Raw genomic sequence first — 24,098 nt, 5'->3', positions numbered from 1 at the left:
AGCAAAAATTCACCAAACTCAGACACCTCTTAATCATTTTAATATAAGAAATAACCTCCCACCCGTTAAAATATAAAATATGTATGGAGGAAAGTAAACCCACTTAACTTCCTCCACAAAGAGCCCATAGATTTAGGTAGGCTTATTCCAATTGTCAATAAAAACTATATTACTTTGTATGTTTATTTGTGAATTGGCAGCCAGTGGGGGAACATTTCAACCTCCAAGGGCATTGCTGTAAGACTTTACAGAAAAGTTGCATTCTGAGGAGGAATAAACTCATACCACAAATAAGAGCTGGTGTTGCTGGCCCCAACTTGATGCATAGCCATCTCTTAGTTTAGCTGCGAGTAGTTGTCAGAGTAGCCACCTCTGACAGCTGGAAAAACTTGGATTTTTATCTCAGCAGCCGGTAAAATCATATATGGACTATAACAATCTCAAAAACAATTGGCTAGTGCTTGGAATGAACAAGTTCAATGTGGACTGAATTTGTTTGAAAATCATCTGAACTACATGTGAAAGTAGTTCCCATAATTGCTGGGTAAACTAAACATGAATTAAGTTGATGTTGGTGCAAAACTAAGAATGATTTCTGGCTCATTTTTAAGTTCATTGTCACTTTCTAAATGCTTTAGAGTATTTATACAAAATATTGCCAAGGATAATTTGGATGAACCTGAAGTGAACTGAACATTGTTCTAGGCAAAAATCTGCCCTTATTCCCTTATTGGGTTCTCCATCGGTTGGAGAATATAACAGAGGCCAACCTGAAGTGAACTGAACATAAAGGGAACTAGTTTGTTTCATAAAGGGATGAACATGAATGGGAATTAGTTTTTTAATGCACATGTTGAACTAGTTCCAAGCTCTAATATGGACAGAGACCTGATTTGAAGTCTCGTTTGTTCTGATGTTGTCATCTCTGGTTTCTTGGTTTTCTCAAAAACCAAGAAATGAAAAAAGGAAAAGCACATATCCCTCAAAAACAAAACAAAAACAAAGAAAGAATAAGAAGCACCAAGAGAGAAAAGCTGGAGTTGTTTGTGGCAGGAGGACACCCTAAACTCCCTCTACTTCAACTACTGTATGTTGAAGACAAAGCAGTCCTTCTCTGTTTCATAGTGTTATGAAAAATGTACCCCAAAATGCGTTGCCTTTTAAGAAGGACAGACGCGGGTCGGAAGCTCCAAAATTTGCACTAAGTTCAGCTCCGCCGGGAAAATGACAGAGACCACACGATACTGTCAGGAAAAACAAACTGATCCCTTTATTGCAGAATGCAAAGCTACAGCTGTAGGGTCCCTGCCTCTGGAAAGAAGGAAGGAACCCCGGGAAATGGTGAAGCCCCTTTTTATACCCTCCTGTCCCTGCATGAAAATCCCTGGACTGGGAGGGAGGGGAAAGACAAGGAGGATGGGTGGCGATCGATTAGCTGGGTGAGGAGATGACTTTTTCTTTCAGATGGGGAGATGTCAATTGCTCTTCTCCCGTCGCTGATGGTGCTCCCTGTTGTTTGGCAGGAGGGGCAATCAGTCGAGATGGGTGCAGAGGTGGGGCAGTTCCTGGCGATTTCCGTGGAGTGGAAGTCCGCCCGGCAGGTGTTTTCCTCCAGGCCATGGAAGGGTGGACTACGTTGAAGATGGCATCTTTATTTTTGTGCCAGCTAATCCCTCTATTGTCCGTGCGTTCTTGGGTGGGTATGGGGTGGCAGTAGGGCAAGGTTCAGGGGGGGTTGGGATCATACAGGGTTCATACAGAAAATATACCTGGAAAACATACCTAATACAGGGATTTCTAATTAAAAGGTAGCAGTCCTGACATATACAGTTCTAAGATATAAAACAGCAATTCTAATACAGAGAGATACTGGCAATTCTAATACAGAGGCAGCGGATAGAGATTTCATGGTAAGAGAACATATAATAGGCTGTATTATTAACTTGAGTAGAAAAGTGTCACTTTGGATTTGGGCGGTTTCCCCCCCTTCTTCTGGAAACATTGTTTTGTTCTGGGCGGAGGGGAGGTGGAGAGGGGAAATGTGTGAATTTATGCTAACTGTTGTGCATATGCAGATCCTTAAGCCTTCCTTCAGGCAGGGTTGCGTCCTAGCGGGAGGGGTGAGGAGACAGGGAAGATGGCATTGAACAGGATTCTGGGTATTGCAGCTGTCAAATTCTGTCACCCCTCTCTGTTCATTAATAGTGGTGTCCTGCAAACCCCCCCCATATGATTTTATAACAGTAGCATCCTAAAGTACAAGGAAATTTGTGGGTATGTGTATGCTTCTTTCCAGAGGAAAAAAACCCTCCCCAAAGGCTCAGGCTTCCCCTACCTACCCACCCACCCAGCTGGTGAAGTGAAGCAAAGATTAATCATTACAACAAGGAGGCTGAGAGAAAACAGGCTTGTGGTTCAGGTTAGGTCACCTCAATCTGGACTGTTGCCTATAGTTTTCCCATGGTAAATGATTTTGTTAAAACAAAAATTAGAACAGTTGGGGAAATAATTGCAGTAGGGAGGATTCAGAAAAAAACAAGTTCTTAAAATTTCAATATTTATTATTTTATTGAGATTAAGTAAATAAGGGAAAAGGAAAGAATAGTAATCAAAGGAGGAAGAGGCTACATTAAAACATTTTTAAAAGCAGCAATAACTAAATAACAATAAAATATACTAAAGGCTACAAAACTATATACTGTAGTATATTTTTGAATGGATAAGGATGTCTTGCAGGATCCCACCCTAGAAGAGATCTGTGTTACATCTTGTTCAATTCGTATTGTTTCAGATTTTGATATCTCCTCATTAAGATCAGTAACTTTTTGATCCAGGGCTGTAATTTTAAGATTCACCTTTGTTAAATTATCATTCAGACATTAATTCTGCATCACAATTTACTTAAGCGTATCAGCAATAGAACTCTCTGAAGCCATTTCTCTTCTCTTCTTTTCTCCATCCTTTATGTTTTGCTGCTACAAATTTGCTGTATCTTTGCCATCTTTGTTTTTATTTGCCTTGGATGACATCCATCACCGACAGGTAGGAGATAAGGAACCTCTTAACTGGCCAAAAATTGCCCAGGCTGGCTACTGATTAAGCGTTGTTACAATAGGGCTGCCAAATGTCTGGGATTCATCCGTCAGAAGTAGCGTCCAGGCAGAATTTTGAAAATTGGTAAAAATGTCTGTGAAAATATATGGAAACCCATGGCAACACATGTCAGAAGTGTTGATATTTTTGATGAATTTCCTTAAAAATAGCTCAAAAACTTCTTTTGTTTTTTAGAGATTTTGCAAAAAAAAATGCTCATCAATTCCCCCCCCAAATCTCTACAACTTTGCCCCTCCCCCCAAGTGAAAAGCTCAACAACTTTTGTGTCCGGATTTTCACTATTTGAAATATGGCAACCCTGAGCTGAAGAGTAATAAAGTGCTGAGCTGAAGAGTAATAAAGGGAGCAATTGGTTGATGATGTGATAGAAAGATGAGATAATGCATGCTTCACCTGGATATCTCTTCCCACCAGGTAGATGTATTTGCTGTTTACTTGTGTCTCTTAGGCTCAGCAGCCTTTGCCAGAACTTTCTCTGCATCTTTCACAGCTTTTTCCAGGAAATTATTCAGCAAGTAGAATGTGGTAGCAAAAGAACTGCCCCCACCATAGAGAGACCCCAACAGAGGTATGAAACCCAGGACCATCTCTACCGCTGTGATTGCTCCCCACATTGCTGACCTCTTCAAGATATCCATGACGAATTCTGCCGTGATCTTACCGGTGCTTGGGGTATGTTCAATAACGGATTTCAACTCTTCAACATCTTTCTCCACTCGGTTTGCTAGTATATTGAGGGAATTTTCATCCAAGCCAAAAACTTTGCAGATATCCCTCATTGTCGAAACCACAATGGCAATGTCACAACCAAATGATAGGAACGGGACAGGAATCAACCCAACAGTACAACTCACCATGGCATTTTTCCATATCAGGCTCTCCATAGCAGCCTTCTTCTTTTTAATGCTATCTTTTGTAAAAATCGGAAGACACATGATTAAAACATCTCTCTTGAGTTCATCCTGTTCCTTTTCAATGGTCTCTTGAAGCAGGGGGAAATCATACTTGCTCAAATCCCACCTCGATATTAGAAAGACCCTTGGAGAAGACACACCTAACGCCTTCAAATTATCATAGCTATCTGTCCGTACAGTGTCAAGCGTCTCTTTCTCAGACTGCATCTTCCTATCGCTGTCCCCCTCCTTGATGCCTTTTGACTTCCTGTCATTATCTATATCAACATCCACTTTGCTGCGCACATAGTAGAATTTCTTCTTATTTTTCTGGATCTCAAGAGCCAAGTTGGTGTCATCCTCAGTGAAGCGCCCTGAGGCGATGATGATGAAAAAATCATACTTGCTGAAATTGACCTCCTCTAGGTATTCCTCTGCACTAAAGTTATCTTTTCCAAATCCTGGTAGATCCCAAAATTTGACTTTGGGGAATGTGGGGTGTGAATATTCTTGTGGCACCATTGTTGTTTCTGTCACCCCCGTTTTAGCTGCACCCTCTGCATAATCTTCCATTCCTCGAAGGGCATTGACGAAAGATGACTTCCCAACACCTGATCTTCCTGTGATGGCAATTTCCAATGTGATGTTATTTAATAAATTTGACTGCTGTTGAACTTCAGCTGAAACAGCTTCAAATGTTTTTTTCTCGAAAGCAGCCTTCATTTCAGCAAGGTCTTTTTTTAAGGTTTCTATTGTTATGGCAGGATCCATGACAGTGATTCCTTGTGGCTCACTTTATCTGAGAAAGAGAAGAAAACTGTAATAGTTAGATAGTTTTCCACACACTTTTATGGACATCTTTACAATCCATGGTTTATGTGGGGAAATCAATTTACTTAGGGCATATCTCTGAGACCAGTGTGTTGTTTGAGCAGCAGTTGGTAGGATTTCAATAAAGTGAAGAATTGTGCCTGTTGTCAATCTCTCAAAAGTGTATATGTGCATGCATTCACACATAATCCTTAAAACATGTTTATGTGAGATGTGGCTAAAACTTTGGATAAAACATTTCATAAATAAATATGCTGGTTTGCAACCTGGTTCTTTTCCCAGCATGCATTTTCGTCTGAGTGGTGTGTTTTGAAACACGGTTTTTTGGGGATTTAACCTGGCGGTAGTGTGACATCTGTCTTAGCAAACTTTATAAGAGCCTTCGGACATTCGCTTGGGACATTGTGGCCAAATTTGAACGCAATTGGTGAAGCTGTTTCGGAGAAAAGTGGCTAATAACCCGCATGCCCAGTTTTCATTTATATATATATATAGATAAATATTTAAATGAAATACAGCTAAAGGGAAAAAAGAGCATGAAACCCTTTTTTAGAATTAAAGACATTCTGAGGACCTAACTGCATGTTTCATTAAGTGTGGGGTGTTATCAGTGGAGTTTTGTTTGTTTTAATTGATATGGGGAGGCGATTTTTCAGCTGGAGAAGGGAAGTTTCACCTTTGGTACCACAGTCAGGGAAGGACACAGAAAGCCCCGAGAGGGCAACTTGAGAAAGTTGTAGGATCGTAGAACTGTAGAGTTGGAAGGGACCCGAAGGATCATCTACTCCAACACCCTGCAATGCAGGAATATACAACTGGTCCTGTAGGGTCCATTGGCTGAAGAGGCAGCCCAGATGGTCTCTGCCTCTTCAGCACTCAGGGCATTGTTTGGAGAACAGAAGTTGCTGTATTCCTCTGTTCTGCACCCCGTTCCCCCCTCTGACAAAGGGGGTGGGGTCATGAACTGCATTGCAATGAACGCCATTTATTAAACAGGGGGGACTCTTCTGGTAGCATGAGCTCTGCTTGCTCCCTGTTGATGGCATGTTATTTATTCCTTTGCCTTGGGGGAAAAGGGCAGCCTTCTAGAACATCAATAATAATAATAATAATAATAATAATAATAATATTGTTTATAATATGCTATGGTATATGATATCAAAATAGTGTTACAATAATGTAATGGTTAATATAATAACAATAAAAATGTTAAAAGGTAAAAGGTAAAAAATAACAATAAAAAGGTAAAAGATAAACAACAACAACAACAACAGTTTCTGCCACCCACCAAGCAAGGAGCTCAGAGTCTCCTTTAACGCAAACAAGCTAAAAAAGAAACAGAAATCATTCTAGACCCAGGAGAAAAGTTCAACTCTTTACCTGCTGCCGGACCGATTTTTTTGTAGCTTGGAGGTTTTGCTTTGAGGTTTCTCACGCTTTTCTCTGTCCTGCTCTCTCCCTCTCTCTCCCTTTTATACCCTCTCCCTCCTGATTGTCATACTACTAAAAGCAAAAAAGATAGCGAAGGTAACGAGCGAGCATGAGATAAGATTGCAACAAATAGCCAAAGCCGCATTCCTGACCAGAGGGAGCTCCAAGCAACTGATTTGACAGCGGGGATGCTGCCTTTTCTGGAAAGTCCCAAAGGATCACCTGCGGAAGCATCCCATGTGGGCAATCCTTTACCTCTGCTGTTGTTGCCTCTTTGCCAGTCTTACAGGACCGGAGTTGTCTGCACTTAAGTAGTGTGGCATTGATGAAAGAGGCCTACCCGGAGCCCGGCCTTCCTACTATCGGTACTGCAGTGTAGAATAGAATATTTGCAAAGGACCATAGAAATTTCCTAGATTTTTTTTTAAAAAAAACATTCTAGTTAATCAGGTGCATTCATTTCAGCTGAGCATGAGCAATGTTGGATAAAATCCATAGGCTGGGGTGTAAATGGCAGGCTGGGAGAGCAGAGGAGTGCTATGAGGATAATTCGGCTGATCAGGGCATGAGATGCCCATGATGATGGTTGCACAACCAGATCTGCATCTGCAGTACACCAGATGCGCACTGAGCACAGACTTATTAATCTAAGAATGCAAGGACAACAAGGTTCTGCCTCATATCTGAAGTATGTCAAGTTCTTTCTTTCAACCCTCGCTCTGCATAGACCTCTCCTGTTATTTGCATCAAAATAGATGTGTGGGAGGCGGGGACAGTGAAAGGATTGCATTAGCATGTGCAGAGATACTTTGTTCTACTTAAAGGGAGCCCTTTCAACACTAACTTGTCTGCTGAGGAACTCCTGTACAACATTGGTCATGTGACCCTTTTGCATTGCAGAAAATTCTAAGAATGCCAAAGCATCATAAGGGATGTTATTGGTTCACCTGCAGTGCTGCTCACTAAATGAATAAAAAATTGTCCAGTAGCACCTTAGAGACCAACTAAGTTTGTTCTGTCGTGTTTGTCCATGGAGTTTTCTTGGCAGGGATACTGGAGTGGCTTTCCGGTTCCTCCAGTGAGAGCTGGACCATAAAGAAGGCTGATCGCCGAATAATTGATGCTTTTGAATTATGGTGCTGGAGAAGACTCTTGAGAGTCCCATGGACTGCAAGAAGATCAAACCTATCCACTATCCTGAGTGCTCACTAGAAGGACAGATCCTGAAGCTGAGGCTCCAATACTTTGGCCACCTCATGAGAAGAAAAGACTCCCTGGAAAAGACCCTGATGTTGGGAAAGATTGAGGGCACAAGGAGAAGGGGACGACAGAGGACGAGATGGTTGGACAGTGTTCTTGAAGCTGCCAACATGAGTCTGACCAACTGCGGGAGGCAGTGGAAGACAGGAGTGCCTGGCGTGCTATGGTCCATGGGGTCACAAACAGTCAGGCACCACTAAACGACTAAACAACAAAGTTTGTTCTGTGTATAAGCTTTCATGTTTGAAGTGGTTCTGGGTGAGGACAAAACGGCAGAGTTTGGTAGCTGTTCAATAATTTATAGTGTTTTGGAAGAGTTATGAGGTGGTGAAACCTCTATAACGAGACCGGGAGATAAGTTAAGCAATGGCAGTCCAGTACAGGGCAAGATCGCTCCGGTGCCCCCGCCCTCGCAGTGTTTAGCACGGCTTCCATGCGGCTTTGCCGTGCAGTGCCCCCCCACCGGCCCGGCGCCCCGCGCCACCAGGACTACACCTGGAGCTGGGCCTGGTCCAGTACACTTCCAGGCGTCCTCTGCTTTTTGTCTTCTTCTCCCCTCAGCAGAATTGCACAGAGGTAAAGCAAACAGCTGGTCTTGAAGTGTAATAAATCAGGACCATGCAGACCTCCTTATCTATGAGCTTTATTAACAGACCTGGAGACTGAGCAGACATGTTTGATCCCTTGGGGGGGGCAAACTAACTCCTTCTACAACAGCACACAAGCACACATAGGCACACAGAGAGAAACCCCTCCGTTTGTACAGAGATATATGCATGCCCATATGTTCCCAGTATTCTCAGTGACAGAACGTAATGTCCGGTGTACAGTTTAACTCATTCATACCAACAGTAGCAAAGTCCACTGTGATTTTATCTGAAATGGTGTTCCTTATAGCTTGTAATCCATCGTTGTGTGGGATGTTGAGTTGCTGAATTACAATGTACAGTGGTACCTCGGGTTACGTATTTCCAGGTTGCGAACGAGTATAGTTCCGGTTTCGCTGCACGCACATGGACAAAAATGCTCAATCACGCTGTGCGTGTGTGCAGAAACGGCACCTCTTTTTGTGAATTACTCCAGATACGGATGGGCCTCCGGAACAGATCCCATCCATAACCGGAGGCACCACTGTATTACTAAACTGAAAACCTGAACTGAATAGAGATATCTCATTACAGACGCTAAAGCTACTTTTGGTCATCTGTATACTATCCCTTGCTTTTTCCTGTAGGACTAATTGCAGTTGTTAACAGTTGTCAACAGGTTTACAATACCAATTGGGTCAATCACCCATCTCCCACTACCCTTCTGAGAAAAACTCCACCACCACCCCTATATACAGTATAAGGGTCTGGTGACTTCTGTTTCAGTGTATCTGAAGAAGTGTGCATGCACACAAAAGTTTATACGCAGAACAAACTTAGTTGGTCTCTAAGGTGCTACTGGACATTTATTTATTTATTTCGACTTCGTCAGACCAACATGGCTACCTCCCTGAATCTAGAATCACAAATAGGCTGTGCCTTGTTTTAGCTGTACTGAAGATCAGCAATGATGACCGTGTATCACCAGTTTTGATCCAGGAATGACATACTGTATATACTTCTGATGGGAAATCCAGAACAGATACTGAAAACCCCTATGGAGTTTTAAATCACCAAGGTACTTGCTTATCTGCAACAAAAGCCTAATAAACTGATACAGGCATGTAAAGGTAAAGGTAAAGGTAAAGGGACCCCTGACTGTTAAGTCCAGTCACGGACGACTCTGGGGTTGTGGTGCGCTCACCTCGCTTTATTGGCCGAGGGAGCCGGCGTACAGCTTCCAGGTCATGTGACCAGCATGACAAAGCCACTTCTTCTGGTGAACCAGAGCAGCACACGGAAACGCCATTTACCTTCCCGCCGGAGCGGTACCTATTTATCTACTTGCACTTTGACATGCTTTCGAACTGCTAGGTTGGCAGGAGCTGGGACCAAGCAATGGGAGCTCACCCCGTCGCCGACCTTCTGATCGGCAAGCCCTAGGCTCTGTGGTTTAGACCACAGTGCCACCCGCGTCCCTGATACAGACATATATTTCTTACTAAATGCTCTGCTGCTGGTTATTTGTAACTGTTTACCCTGCATAACCTTGAAAGAAGAAAGTAGCTTTGGGTTTTTATGATCTTGGAGCAGAAATTACAAGTTGTCCTCTCCCCCTCCCCTGCCCAGCACACAGCTCTACTCAAACAGGTGATTTCTGAGAAAACGAAAGCTAAATGGGGTCACTGTAGGTCAGGGGACAGCAAACTTTTTCAGCAGGGGGCCGGTTCACTGTCCCTCAGACCTTGTGGGCGGGCGGACTATATTTTGAAAATAATAATAATAAATGAATTCCTATGCCCCACAAATAACCCAGAGATGCATTTTAAATAAAATGACACATTCTACTCATGTAAAAACACCAGGCACGCCCCACAAATAACCCAGAGATGCATTTTAAATAAAAGGACACATTCTACTCATGTAAAAACACCAGGCACGCCCCACAAATAACCCAGAGATGCATTTTAAATAAAAGGACACATTCTACTCATGTAAAAACATGCTGATTCCCAGACCGTCCACGGGCCGGATTTAGAAGGCAATTGGGCGAAATCGGACCCGAGGGCCTTAGTTTGGGGTCCCCTGCTGTAGGTCCTCCTTCTTGTAAATCATTTCTTGGTCTGTGCTGGGTCCTGATTGGGAGCAAAAGCAAGCAGTGGGGGCGGGGCATCGTGACGCATGCATGGCGCATAGAATGTGCACGAGCGGGATGCTGCACATACGCAGTCAGTACGCGCTGCTGATGGCACACGATGGCCCCATGGGCCGCTGCTGGCACACAGCAGCCCATAATGGGGTGCCGCTCGCGGGGCAGCTGGCACAGACCGCGTATGTCCATACAGTGCACATGGGTGGAGGTGAGGGGTGGGGTGGGGAGCCCCCGAGTGGAGCCCCCCCTGAGTGGAGCCTGTCTCGGTCATGACCCAGCAAAGTCCAAGAAATTATTTACAAAAAGGAGCAACTATAAGAACCCCATTTGGATTTAGTTTTCTCAGAAACCAGCTGTTTGAGCAGAACTGTGTTGCTGGGCAGGTGTGGGGGAGAGGAAAACTTGTAAACAGGATGCAATTTCTGCTCCAAGATCTTTACCCATCTACCACGGCCACATTCTCACCCTCTTCCCACCTGGCGTTTTAGATGGCCTCATCTAAAACCATGTATCAGTATGAGATCATCCCATCCGCTCTGACCTTACACAGTTACACCACTGCTTGTACGTGTGGCAAACAGATAATGACAAGACAATGAGCCTCCATTGGTCTGTCATCTGAAGGTAATGTACTGTGATAAAGTTCTCCTGAACTTTCTACCACGTAGCACTGAGGGCCATAGCTGTCTACCCTCCCATTTTTGGTGGGAAACCCCGGATTTAAATCCGCTTCCTGTCGCACCCCCGGATTGTTCGATATCCCAGATACAGTATTTACCGGATTTCAAATGAAGCAGCCCCTCTCCCTCCCTGATGGCTCGGCACCCCACCCCCCACAAGTGAGCAGCTAGCCGCTGCCCAGTAAAATGTCTTGCTCAACGGCTGGCTGCTCGCTCACTTGCCGAGTGCTGCCAGAAATCGCCGCTCTGCCCATGCCTGGGCACTGAAAATCGCTTCTGTGCATGTCAAGGGAATAAGTGTAATCAGGGAATATAAATGGTCAGGAAAGGTTATGGTAAGGGGCGAGGGGTATAACAGAGGGGGCTTGCCAAAGCTCGGGTCCAGCCTTTGGGTGCAATCCCCCCTGGACCATGCTTCTGTACAGAACCAATAAATAGTCTTCTTTACCAAACGCCTCATGTGTGTGACTCTTTGGGGGAACTTCAGTGAGAGCTCAAGTTTTCCTGCAACAACATGAGTTCAGCCAGGATGCACACCTACTTGGCCTCTGCTCAGTTAGTTCTTAGGCAACACAAGCCACCTATTCCCACCTTCTTAGCTAGAAGCTGGCAAGTTTTAGAAAAGTGAATTCTGTAACCTAGCAAACTGCAGTTGGGAATTTTGATGTCAAGTTTCAAAACAGGAGGGAAGTGGTCCAGGCAGTGAGCAACTACAGCCTCTTCTGCACCTGTTTGTTATGCTCAAAGCCTAGCTAAGGGCAGACCACAGATTTCCTGTTGCTAGCACCAACTCACAAGAACGAGAGCATCAGTGTGTGGAGTTCTTCTAGCTCTTCTGCCACAAAGTCCAGAGAGGACAGGAGAGAGTGTGAGCAGCTGAAGTGAGAAGACTACCTATCCTATCCTTAAACAACTGTTTGTCAAGGATCTTGAGGAGCAAGTAAGTCTTACAGAGGTCCTTCAAAGTCTTTCTCTCCCAGCCTGCTTTCCCTTTGCTCAGCTGGCAGGCTGGTGATCCCAATGATGTTTAATTTGCTCTGCTGCTCTTGAGCTTTTCCCTAAGGTTGATAGCAGCATTGGGAGGAGAGGGATTATCATCAGAATCATGGGGAGGGAAAGTTTCAAACTCTCCTTTGGACAGATGAGGACATCTGAGGAACTTTGCTTTAAACATAATATCGCTGAGTGTTTATTGTACCATCACCTAAACACTATATAGGATTTCAAAGAGAACCTTTGCACTTTAGAGTTGACTATACTTGGAATGTATGTCATTGGCCAGGGGTGGCCAACTCCCAAGAGACTCTGATCTACTCACAGAGTTAAAAAACTGGTTGTTGAGCTTTTTTTAGGGGAGCCAATGTTGTTGTACATCTTTGGGGGGGGGGGAGCCAGTGATCTACCAGTGATCTACCACAGCTGTCCAGTGATCTACCGGTAGATCACGATCTACCTGTTGGACATGCCTGTCATAGGCTATAGCCATTTAAGTGATTATTGTTAGCTCAGGTTATTTTCAGTTATTTTTTTAATAATATTTCCATATTTTTCATATTTCTTCATGGTTTTTGTGTATTTTGTATTTGGTCTCTGGACTTTGTGGCAGAAGAGCTAGAAGAACTCAAAAGACTGGTGCTCTCATTCTTGTGAGTTGGTGCTAGCAACAGGAAATCTGTGGTCCGCACTCAGCTAGGCTTTGAGCATAACAAACAGGTGCAACAGGGGCCGCGGTTGCTTGCTGCCTAGTCCTCCTCCCTCCTGCTTTGAATTTTGACATCAGAATTCCCAACTGCAGTCTGCTAGGTTACAGAATTAGCTTTTCTAAGATTTGACAGCTTCTAGCTAAGAAGGTGGGAATAGCTGGCTTTTGTTGCCTAAGGACTTAATGAGCAGAGGCCAAGTAGGGGTGCATCATGGCTGAACTCATGTTGTTGCAGGAAAACCTGAGCTCTCACTTAAGGGGTCCTTCCAGACCGTCACTATCTGGCAGGACAGATTCAAGTGCGCACTGGAAAATAAGTTTTGCACAGTTGAAGTGGGTTAGAGTTCCGTTAGAATTTCCCTCCTATCCCTAGCTGTATGTAGTCATCATATGGATGAGCCTGTGTCCCCCTAGTGCAACAAATCAGGTTGGTTTTTTTTATAAAAAACACACACACAGAGAGAGAGAGAGGGTGGGGCTTTATTGCATTTAGGAAAGTGATGGGTTACTGCAATGCAAAGTGTTGGATGAACAAATATGAATGGGAAGAAGTATTTACACCCATTAACAAATTAATGCTGTTTGTCATATAATCACCCTGCAAACAAATCAGAACAATAAAGACCAGACATAGTGTAACCACCACTTAAAATTTGTGCAAGCAAATCAGGAGGCAAGTTGAGTAAACAGGGGAGCCCTTATTTCAATCTTAGCTCATTAAGGGGTTCAATTTGGCCTGCGATTACAATTTTTCCAAACCGCTCCCACCTGCCAAACAGTTGTCATCAGCTGATGGGCAGGTGCATAGTGTTTAATTCTAGGTTGTCTCCAGGTGTTGGCTAAGATAGCAGGGAATGGGTGCAGGCAGTGAAAGCAGCAGGATTTAATCTCACAATTATCAGCTGTTAAGAAGGGGTTTAAATCCTGTTCTGTATGGCTGTGAGTACCTGCTCACACAGAGCCCCATTTTTTGCAGGTGCTGGCTGCAAGAGGAACAACACAGTTGTTGCTGTTGTCATAAAAGGGGGGTTCAACATTAGGTCATATGGCTAATGGTATTTGTGTTTTATTTTTCAACCTGATAAGCAGGACCTTTTATTGCATATCCAAAGACTGCTGAATCTCCCTTTGAATTAAAAGACAAGTAGTTTGTACTCTAAAAGTCTCTTTTATCTTCAAAATTGTCCTTGGAAATAGTGTTTAGTGTTCTCATGCTCCTAGATTCATCACTGTCTCAGATTTTTCAACCTACAGCTGGTTCACTGCTTTGAACAGAAATGGCTGCACCAAACTAGTCTCTTGACTGCTGGGAAAGGCTTCCTTCCTGTGCGTGCTTAGCTTCTGCTTGTCTGGCTGGAGAGATTTCCGTTTGTTTTTGTTCTCCAAATGGCTTACAAGAAAAAGATAGTAGACCCACCCAGTTTAGGTTTTGCTTTCTCGGAAATCATCCATTTGCGCAAGAGCTGAGTGCTTGCAAGCATCCAGGAATGATCAGCAATGGAACATTTAGTCCTGAATATATTGCTACTGTCTATTGTTTGTGGATCAAAATACATTGGTTTAATCAAATGTACCTCCCTCCTCATCCCCATGAAGTTCCACACATAGCCCCCTTCCCAGACTTTGATCTTGGCTTCAGAGGAATCTGGAAGGTCCCTGTCATAACCACATCACATTTCAAGTTGCTTTGTCACATTGTTATCCTCCTCCTCCTCCTCCTCCTCCTCCTCCTCCTCCTCCTCCTCCTCCTCCTCCTCCTCCTCCTCCTTGTAAATGTCAGAATAGAAGAGTCCTGCTGGATCTGGCCAACCAGATGCCTGTGGGAAACTGGAATGCAGGACCTAAGCACAAAAATATTCCCCCCTCTGGTGGTCTCCAGCAACTGGTGTTCAGAAGCATTACTGCCTCATACTGGGGAGGCAGAGCATAGCCATCATGCACACCGATGCACTTTCATCTCAAAATGCACATCTTTAAATGAGGTTTTGCTCGATGCATTTCTGCACATTTTGTCAGGATGCCTGTGCCACAACCGGGTGAGCTATGGGGTGGGGTGGGGTGGGATGGCACATGGTGATGGTGTACCTGTGCCATACCTGCCAACGTTTCCTCAATGAAAATACTGTAGGGACCTTCTAAGGAAAAGCGGGACATTCCCAATGATGTTTGATCTCCTGCTGCTCTTTGTGGGATGGAATACTGGGGCAGACAAGTCACAACAGTTCCCAGAGTGTCCACATGGAGGACCACATGGAGGAACACCTGACCAGGTCGGTTTCCTGTTCCTCCAGACATGCAGATGAGATGTATTAGCTGGCAGATAAAAGCCCCTAGCCAGCAGCCATTCTCTCTCTTAGCCATCTCTTCTTCAATGGGAACACATCTCCAGAGAATCTCCAGTTAGGATGGTTCTCCCTCTCGGCCTGCTGCCAAGAGAGAGACCAGACGGAGCCTTACTCTACTAAGTAGACTCCAGATGTACATATTTGTAACTTTTCTTTGTAAGCCTGCCTTTCTGAGATTACGCTGTTAACTCAGGGTGTCATGTGAGTAAACTCTATCTTATTTTAATACTATTGTGTCATGTATTTCTTTTAAGAGGGACAAAGGGGATTTGCCAGGAAGTATAATATTGTTGTATAGATTTTAACAAACCTAAACGCACACTTTTGCTGCGCACAAAAGGGGAATGTCACTCTGCTGATGTTGGAAGCTTGATAACACAAGCTTGGATAGGATCTATCTAATAATATATCCTAATCCACATCCCTAACATTCCCACACATCTCAGCCTGAGAAAGACAAAGTTGGTTCAACAGCCTTCTGAGGTCTGCCCATCTAGATGTTTTTCACTGTGGTTACCATAGGATTGGGACAATTGCTTTGTTTTTCCATAAAACACTGAACTCGTTCTTCTGCCACAAAGTCTGTGATGATGAGTTGCCTGGAGAGCATCTGAGGGTGCTTAACTTGGATGTGTTGTGATGAAATGTTCTCCAATCAAAGCCTCAGTTTCTTGCATTTAATCACCCTCTGATGTCACTGCCGACATTTCTCTCTCTCTCCACCAGGGATGTGGCTCTCTAGCTGTTGTGGGACTACAACCCACACCATCCCTGACCAATGACCATGCTGGTTGAGATTGATGGGAGTTTGAGTCCAGAAACATTCCGGAGAACCACGGTTTCTCCACACCTGATATTTTGCAAAAAAAGAAAAGGGGGGGGGAGCTCAAAAAACCTTTGTGTCTGGACTTTCACCTTTTGAAATATGGCCAGCCTAACTAATAAGCTTTAAGTTTTCCATGAAAGTCTCATAAATGATAAATATTGTGAATTATCTTGACCCCTCCAGACTGATGTCTTGTGGGTGTATTCTGCAACCTGTCATTGACACAATAATAATGCATGAGTGGGGGATTTATACTGGACCATCCACATACCATTTCACTTTATTAATAGGTTTGCAACACTTCCCCAATGTCACTCGGTTATTATTGCTATCTGGAAGGTCTCTCTTGCTCTGTAGTGGGACAAATGTGGGCAACACACACCCATGAACATTTGTGTTTTTGGGGGGGTTGGGATTGCTCTTTTTTCTTTATATTTTCTTCCTTTTTCTTTTAAAGACATATATGGATAGATAGCTGGGCGGACATCCTCCTCTGCCTTCCCTTGTTACCCTAGGGCCCACTGGTGGCAGAGGTGGGCCCTGGGGGCGGAGGAGAGGGGAGGGGATAAACCCAGCTACAAAATGGACCACCTTCGACTGCTCGCCCTGCATGGGACTCTCTCGTGGCAGGAGGGGGCCTCGTGGGGTAGTGGTGGAAAAGGATGGATGAATCTGATACTGTATGTGTGTCTTGCTTTATTTTTGTAAAATCAATAAAAATTATTTATAAAAAAAAGAACATTTGTGTTACAAAGAAGTTGCAGGGCTTTAGCAGCAAACTCTGGAGCTGGTGCCTATTGCAAACGAAGCAGTATGGTCACCCCCAAACATTTGCAGATGCAAAGGGTATTGAAAGTGGAATCACGTATAACCACCCCAATATCATTATGAGCTCAGATATGAATGCTCAGTTAAAAGGACATCTGGAAGGTCCCCACATCTACACCAGCTTCCTCAAACTGATGCCTTCCAGATGTTTTGACTTCATTTTCCATCATTCCTGGCCACTGGCCATGCTGGCTTGTAATAATTTCTTGGACTGTGCTGGGTCATGGCAGGGGCAATCAACAAAGTATGAAAGTAATGAGTGATTACTTGGAGAACATAGCATCACAGCCCTTCAGAGTTATTTGGGAGATGCAGTTGTGATCTATGGGAAGACATTGGAGCAGAAATTGCATCCTGCTTACAAGTTTTCCTCTCCCCCTCCCCTGCCCAGCAACATAGCAATGTTAAAAGAACTGATTTCTGCGGGGGGGGGGATCCAAATGGGGTTGTTATAGTTGCTCTGTTTGGCTGATTATTTGCAACTGTATACCCTGCATAACCTTGAAAGAGAAAAGTAGTTTTGGGTTTTTATGATCTTGGAGCAGAAATTGCATCCTGTTTACAAGTTTTCCTCTCCCCCTCCCCTGCCCAGCACACAACTCTGCTCAAACAGCTGATTTCTGAGAAAACGAAAGCTAAATGGGATTGCTGTAGGTCCTCCTTCTTGTAAATCATGTACAGTGGTACCTCGGTTTATGAACACAATTGGTTCCGGAAGTCTGTTCATAAACTGAAGCGTTCATAAAGTGAAGCGAACTTTCCCATTGAAAGTAATGGAAAGTGGATTAATCTGTTCCAGACGGTCCGCGGGGTACTTAAACTGAAGCGTTCATAAACTGAAGCGAACTTTCCCATTGAAAGTAATGGAAAGTGAATTAATCCGTTCCAGATGGGTCCGCAGTGTTCATAAACTGAAAATTCATAAACCGAGGTTCCACTGTATTGGACTGCGCTGGGTCCTGATTGGAAGGAAAAGCAAGCAGTGTGAGGCCCACATGGCATCAAAACTCAGAAGAAATCATGATGATATGATACAAAGTCTTTAAACAAATTATGTAACTTATAAATAAAAGCACCACTGACCCAACAGATTTATTTCGTCGTTTCCATTCCTGTGCATCTAGAATTGACCTCTTCTGCATTCATCTTCCATCCATTTTAATATTATATTATTAATACTAATACTCCAGAGGGATTCCGTTCCACCGTCAAAGAGCTCTCGCTGTCAGAAAGTTCTTCCTTGTGTTCAGTCAGAATCTCTTTCCTTGTAGCTGGAAGCTGTTTGTTCAGGTCCGACCCTCTGGAGCAGGAGAAAGCAAGCTTGCACCACCCTCCATATGGCAGCCAGCCCTTTAGATATCTGGCTATCATATCTCAGCGTCCGAAAGTCCCATAGTGATAGGCACATTCTGCAACAGGGAGTTTCTGAACTCCGATCGCAATACACTGTGTCTAAAAGTTCAGATTAAAATTGCCACTGCTGGCACCGTGGGCTGGATAGGAAAAGATCCTGCTGCAGCAGCTTCTCAACTGACTTTGCAGATCCAGTTGCTTCCTGTCTGCCTGGTCTGCAAGGGGGTGCGGAAGAGCTTCAGCTCCCCAGGCGGCAGAAAGCTGGCGGAATGAAAGGCGAGCCTCTCTGCGTATGGCTGTAGAAATCCTTGAGCGTAGCAGTGTCATGATCACTTGCATAACATTATATCCTCCTCAGGCTGAGGATGGTGGATGGGACAATGGCTTTTCTAGGAACACTCTGGGGAGAGTTTGGTGTCCTGCCTGCCCGGTCTGGAAAGGCAGCTTCTTGTGCAGGCTCTAAAACCGCTCGGCACCCTGTAGAATATCAGAATTTTTCAAAAAAATAAACCACTATTTCCTCTAACGCCCCAAACCCTCACAGCTTTAGAGCCCTTCCACTTTACGCAGCCTATGAATGTAACAATGCAAAAGTCGACAACAAGGAAGCCATCAAGGAATAATATCTGGATTGTGTGGGCTTGCAGACAACTTGGGTGCCGCTGAGACTGCCACAGAGGCAACAACAACAGAGGTGAAGGACTAACCACCTCTGACGCTCCAAGTGTCACAAGTGATCCTTTGGGACCTTCCTATGAAAGGCAGAATCTCGTCTATCAAGCAGCTGCTCCGTGCTCCCCCCTAGCGAGGAATGCTGCTTTTGCTATTTGCTGCAATCGGGAAATAGGGGATTACCCCCAGTCTCATGGGAGGGGGAGGGAAAGTTTCAAACTCTCCTGCAATTTACATTGTCTTCGCGCGCAACTTCGCTTTCGTTTTTGCTTTCAGTAGTGCGAAGAACAGGAGGTAGAAGGAAAAGAAGAGAGAAAGGAAAAGAGTTGGAAGGAGAAAAGTGTTAAGAAACCTGGAAGAGGAATCCTCCGCGGAGTGGACTGAGGTTTACCGTAAAAAATCGGGCTGGCAGCAGGTTAGGAGCTGAATTTTTCTCTTGAGATTATGATGATTTCTGTTTCTTTTTGAGCTTGATTGACTCTGAGCTCCTTGCTAGGCGGGTGGGGCGTGCGGCCAGAATTGTTTATTATTACTATTATTATTAATGTTGGAGAAGGCTGCCCTTCTTCCCCGCTGCAAAGGGAATAAATAACATGCCATCACCAATGAGCTAGTGCTACTATAAGAATTTTAAGTAACTGCTCTGAAACCAACCAGGGTCTCCCTCTCAAACGATGCTGCGTGTTAATTTGACATATCCCTCTTTAGGTACTAGGAAGCGGCCCTCCTCCTCCTCCTCTTGGTGCCTGTCTCTTTTCCTTTCCTTTGGGTTGACACAGTGGAGAGAGAAGCTCTTGGGAAGCTCTCACACCCAGACGCATAGCAAGGGAGGGGCAGGGGCAGGCCACCCCTGGCTCCAGTCTGGTGGGGGCAGCGCATGGGGCAGCGCCGTCGGCCCCTGGCCCACCCCTCGCCTCCTCTGGCCGAGTGTGCTGCTGCCCTTGCCACAGCCGCCCGCATGTGCTGGCCGCCGCCCTCATGGAGCATGCACCCTGCCGCTGCCCTTGCGCACTGCCGTGGGCGGACTGCACATGTGTGGACATGCACAATCCGCCCTGGCACGTGTGTTATGACATCACGACGCATGCATCAGGCCACATCGTGATGTCATGACGCACACGCCAGGGCGGACTGCATATGTACCACCCCGGGCAGCGAAGCAGCACCGTTCGCCAATGGTCACGCCATATGGTTGCTGTCCCATCCTTCATCTTTCTCTGTTCCTCTTCCCTGTTTAATAAAAGTATTTGCAAACACTCACTGGGACTAGCAGGGCTGTTTGTTTTTTAGAGTGCACGTGGACACGAAATGTGTAGTCAGGAGCAGTGGTGTGCCGTGGGTTGGCGATACCCGCTGAGAGGAGTCCTTGGCCAGGTTACACTGCAGTCAACCCTTCCATGCCTGCCCCCACTTGTCTCTGCCCCTCCCACTTTTGCCCCACCCACTGTTGCTCACTAGCTCACCTGCCACCCCCTGTCCCCTGTCTTATCTGCACCTGGTTGTGCCCCCTCAAAATTTTGTGCCCCAGACAACCACCCCCTGGCCCTCTCCACATTACATCACTGAGTGGACATACCCTGTGCTTCCTGTTATGGGAATGCATCTCAGTCTAACTAAGAAAGACAAAGTAGGTTCAACAGCCTTTTCCTTTTGAGGTCTGCTCATCTAGATGTTTTTCACTGTGGTTGCCATGGGACTTGGGACAATTGCTTTGTTTTTCAGTAAAACTCTGAACTAAGTCCTCTGCCATAAAGTCCGGAGAGGACAGGAGAGAGTGTGAGCGGCTGAAGTGAGAAGATAAACTTCCCTATCATCAAACAACTGATTCTCAAGGATCTTAGGGAGCAAGTAAGTCTTAACAGAGGTCCTTCAAAGTATTTCTCTCCCAGCCTGCTTTCCCCTTGCTCAGTTGGCAGCCTTGTGATCCCAATGATGTTTGATCTCCTGCTACTCTGAAGCTTTCCCCTAAGGTTAATAGCAGCATTGTAGGGAACAAGATTATTATCAGAATCATGGGGTGGGGAGGGAAAGTTTCAAATTCTCCTTTGCCTGCAAATCCCTTCTGTGCTGATGAGTTGACTGGGGAGCACCTGAGAGTGCTAAAAAGGAGGCTGGACAGCAAAGGTTAACAGTTATCTGAAGCCCCCCATCCCTGTTCCCAATTGCCCATGAAACTAGGCAAACGATCTGGAACCTCCCCTACTCCCCCCTCCAACATGGCTGATCAGTGGAAAGATACATTGTGAGCCTCATTAAAATAGGCAGTGGGACAAAAGCAGTCTGAGCGGTGCAAATGGCATGCTTCTGAAGCAGAGTTTCAAAAACCTCCCCTCCTCTGTCTGCTGAGCAGTGGCAAAGCCCATGGGGTTCCTGGCATGCACCCAGGGTCTGTGGTCCTTTGGAGAATTGAGACACAGCAGAGACTTTATAAAAAATATGGTTTATTCACCTATTTATGCTATTTTCAGTCTGCATGGAGGGAGTCCAGATCTTACAGCATGTTCTTTTCAAGAGGGATTTATCCCCCACAGTAGTGCAGCCCCAGGGCATATCTTCTAGCCAGCCTGCCCAAGATGGACGCCAATCTTTCTTCTTCCTTCTTCCTCCCAGCAACCCTTTCTCAAAACTCTTCATTTCCTGCCACCTCAAACAAACACCCCATCACTTGTGTAGGGAGATACTTCAAGAGTGCCAACACTTGCCTTGGAATCTTTTTGCTTGGAAAGAAGGTCACTGGAAACTGTGGTGTCTTCAGGGCAGTCTGGAGCAGGTCGGGCGTGTGGGATGGAACACTGGGGCAGACAAGTCACAACAGTTCCTAGAGTGTCCACTAACAGGAACTCACCTGGAGGGACACCTGACTACAGGTCAGTTCCTGTTCCCTCAGACATGCAAATGAGTTGGATTAGACAAAAGCCCTAGCCTGCAATCACTCTCTCTCTTAGCTACTTCCTCCCTCGATGAGGACACATCTCCAGAGAATCTCTAGTTAGCATGGTTCTCACTCTAGGCCTGCAGCCAAGAGTGAGACCAAATGGAGTCTTACTTTACTAAGTAGTCTCTAGATGTATATATACTTGTAACTTTTCTAAGCAAGCCTGCCTTTCTGAGATTATGCTGTAACTCAGGATGAAACTGTAAGTAAACTCTATCTTATTTTATAAACACTGTGTTGTGTATTTCTTTTAAGAGGGACAAAGGGGACCTTTGCCAGGAAGTGTAATATTGAACTATAAAGTGTAATATTGTTATAGAGATTCTAGCGAATCTAACGCACATGCTTTGCTGCGCACAAAAGGGGAATGTCACTCTGCTGATATTGGAAGCTTGCTAACACAAGCTTGGATAGGATCTATCTAATAATATATCCTAATCCACATCCCTAACATTCCCATAAAGGGTTATTACGGCCCAGGACTGCGTATTTTTGTGTATTTTTGAAGGATTGCTTTGGATTGTGATTTTGAACTGAGTAGGATTTTTTCAGTTAGAACTTCCTGGTGAGCACATGGTCTATTGTTCTCCAGTGTGCCTAGGGGATTAGCTACCCCTCCCCTCCCTCAGAGTTTACAGCACTGAGAACTCAGAGGCAGTGAAGATTATTTTGCATTTTGAGATATTTTTAGAGATTTTGATTTTGGAATTTTTGGCAAATTTTTGAATTTTGAGAAATTTTTAGAATTTTGAGATTCCAAGATGGCTTTTGCAGATTTTGATAGTGGAGTTAACCTAGGATTAATGGCTTTAGATGACCACAATTACCTATTTTGGAAACAACGCCTGATAGCATTTTTAGATGCAAGGAATGTTTTGGATGCCATTGAAAATCCTATGCCTACTGGCGAAACAGAAGAGGATTTAGCAAAGATAGCAACTTGGAAACGCATGAACAGCGAGGCCAGACACATAATTTTGAGTGGACTTCGCAATAAGCATCTAACGTCAATTAATAGCAGAGATGATGCAGCGCAAATCTTAAAGGATATTGAGCGCAAGTATGGAGCATCTACAAAGAATGAATCCCGCCCCTTTCCACCAAAAGGCGAAAAGGGGGGGCGTGGGCGTGCAATGATATTGCAAGAAAGAAATGTAGCTTTCCAGAGCTGTGAAGGAAAGCGCAATAAGTGGCTTCTGGACAGTGCAGCAAGCAGCCACTTCTGCTATAAAAGGGAATATTTCAATGAAATAGACAATAATAAACAGTCTGAGATTGAAATTGCTGATGGAAATGTTATAAAGTCAATAGGTGCAGGATCTTTGAACTTGAATTTCAAAGTGAACAATGAGTCTTTTGATACTACAGTGAGTAATGTTAAGTATGCACCAAAGCTGAACTGTAATCTAATAAGTGTGTCTAGCTTGGACAAGAAAGGTTTTGAAATTATATTTAAAAATGGACAATGCAATGTGATAAAAGATGGTGAAGTGTTTATTCAGGCCAAACTAATCAATGATGTGTATGAGATTGATATTTCAGAGAATGAGTCTGCAAGGGTTGCACAACCCAGCAGAAAGGATCAACCAGATCTGGAACTCTGGCACAAAAGGCTTGGACACAGGGATACCAACCTTATCCTGAAAATGCAGAAGGAAAATCTGGTAAAAGGTCTACAGGTAAAGAATTGCAGTACACCAATGCCAAACTGTACAACTTGCATAACTGAAAAGGCAGTCAAGCCTTCCTTCCCACGTTGTACAGAGAAGAGAAGCACAAAAGTCATGGACACTGTTCATACTGACCTATGTGGTCCGCTGAATGTACCTTCCCTAGGAAACAATAAGTACATTCTGATATTTATAGATGACTTCTCAAGATATTGTGTTGGATATTTTCTAGAAGAAAAGAGTCAGACACCGGAATTGTTCAAACTGTACTTAAACATGGTGAAGAACAAATTCCAGAGAGCTCCTTCCACCTTAATTTCGGATAATGGTGGAGAGTTTTGCTCACGGCAGATGAAGGCCATCATGGCACAAGAAGGCATAGCACATGTAACTACAGTTGCTTACACGCCTCAACAGAACTCCATTGCTGAGAGAAAGTTTAGGTCTATTATGGAGATGACAAGGTGCATGTTAAAAGAGGCCAACTTGTCACAGAAGCTATGGGGTGAAGCGGCGAATACGGCGATTTATTTGCAAAACAGATTGCCTACAAAGGGTGCAGAACGCACACCATTTGAACTTTGGCACGGGAGAGTCCCAAGTCTGCAGCACATACGTGTGTTTGGAAGTGTCTGTTATTACCACGTGCCCAAAGAGCGCAGACACAAGCTTGACTCCAGAGCAAAAGCAGGTATCCTGGTTGGATATGCTCCTGGAGGAAAGGGATATAGAGTTCTAGATCCAAAGAGTGGCAGAGTAGACCCATACCATGTGGTTCATTTTGATGAACAGGGAAAGTTTGATACAAAGAACACAGTT

General features: G+C 44.5%; 2 protein-coding genes across 2 annotated transcripts in view; both read right to left on the bottom strand.

Moving 5' to 3' along the window:
- LOC118086965 (interferon-inducible GTPase 5) overlaps positions 1-24,098 on the bottom strand; it is a 159,488-nt gene that overhangs the window by 67,716 nt on the left and 67,674 nt on the right. The gene's annotated exons all lie outside the window — the stretch shown is intronic.
- LOC132592294 (interferon-inducible GTPase 5-like) lies at positions 93-6,409 on the bottom strand. The gene is made up of 2 exons (XM_060275652.1): positions 6,219-6,409; positions 93-4,806 (listed from the first exon to the last, which is right to left on the bottom strand). The coding sequence occupies exon 2, from the start codon at positions 4,776-4,778 to the stop codon at positions 3,546-3,548; it is 1,233 nt and encodes a 410-aa protein (XP_060131635.1). The 5' UTR covers positions 4,779-4,806; positions 6,219-6,409; the 3' UTR covers positions 93-3,545.

Source organism: Zootoca vivipara, chromosome 6 (genome assembly GCF_963506605.1).
Source record: "Zootoca vivipara chromosome 6, rZooViv1.1, whole genome shotgun sequence".
Lineage (NCBI taxonomy): Eukaryota > Metazoa > Chordata > Lepidosauria > Squamata > Lacertidae > Zootoca > Zootoca vivipara.
The sequence above is the reverse complement of the archived record's forward strand: the minus strand, read 5'-3'. Positions and strand labels throughout refer to the sequence as shown.

What these genes read in the sequence shown, in the direction of transcription:
- LOC132592294 (XM_060275652.1), bottom strand. Translation starts at nt 4,778, where the DNA reads ATGGATCCTGCCATAACAATAGAAACCTTAAAAAAAGACCTTGCTGAA.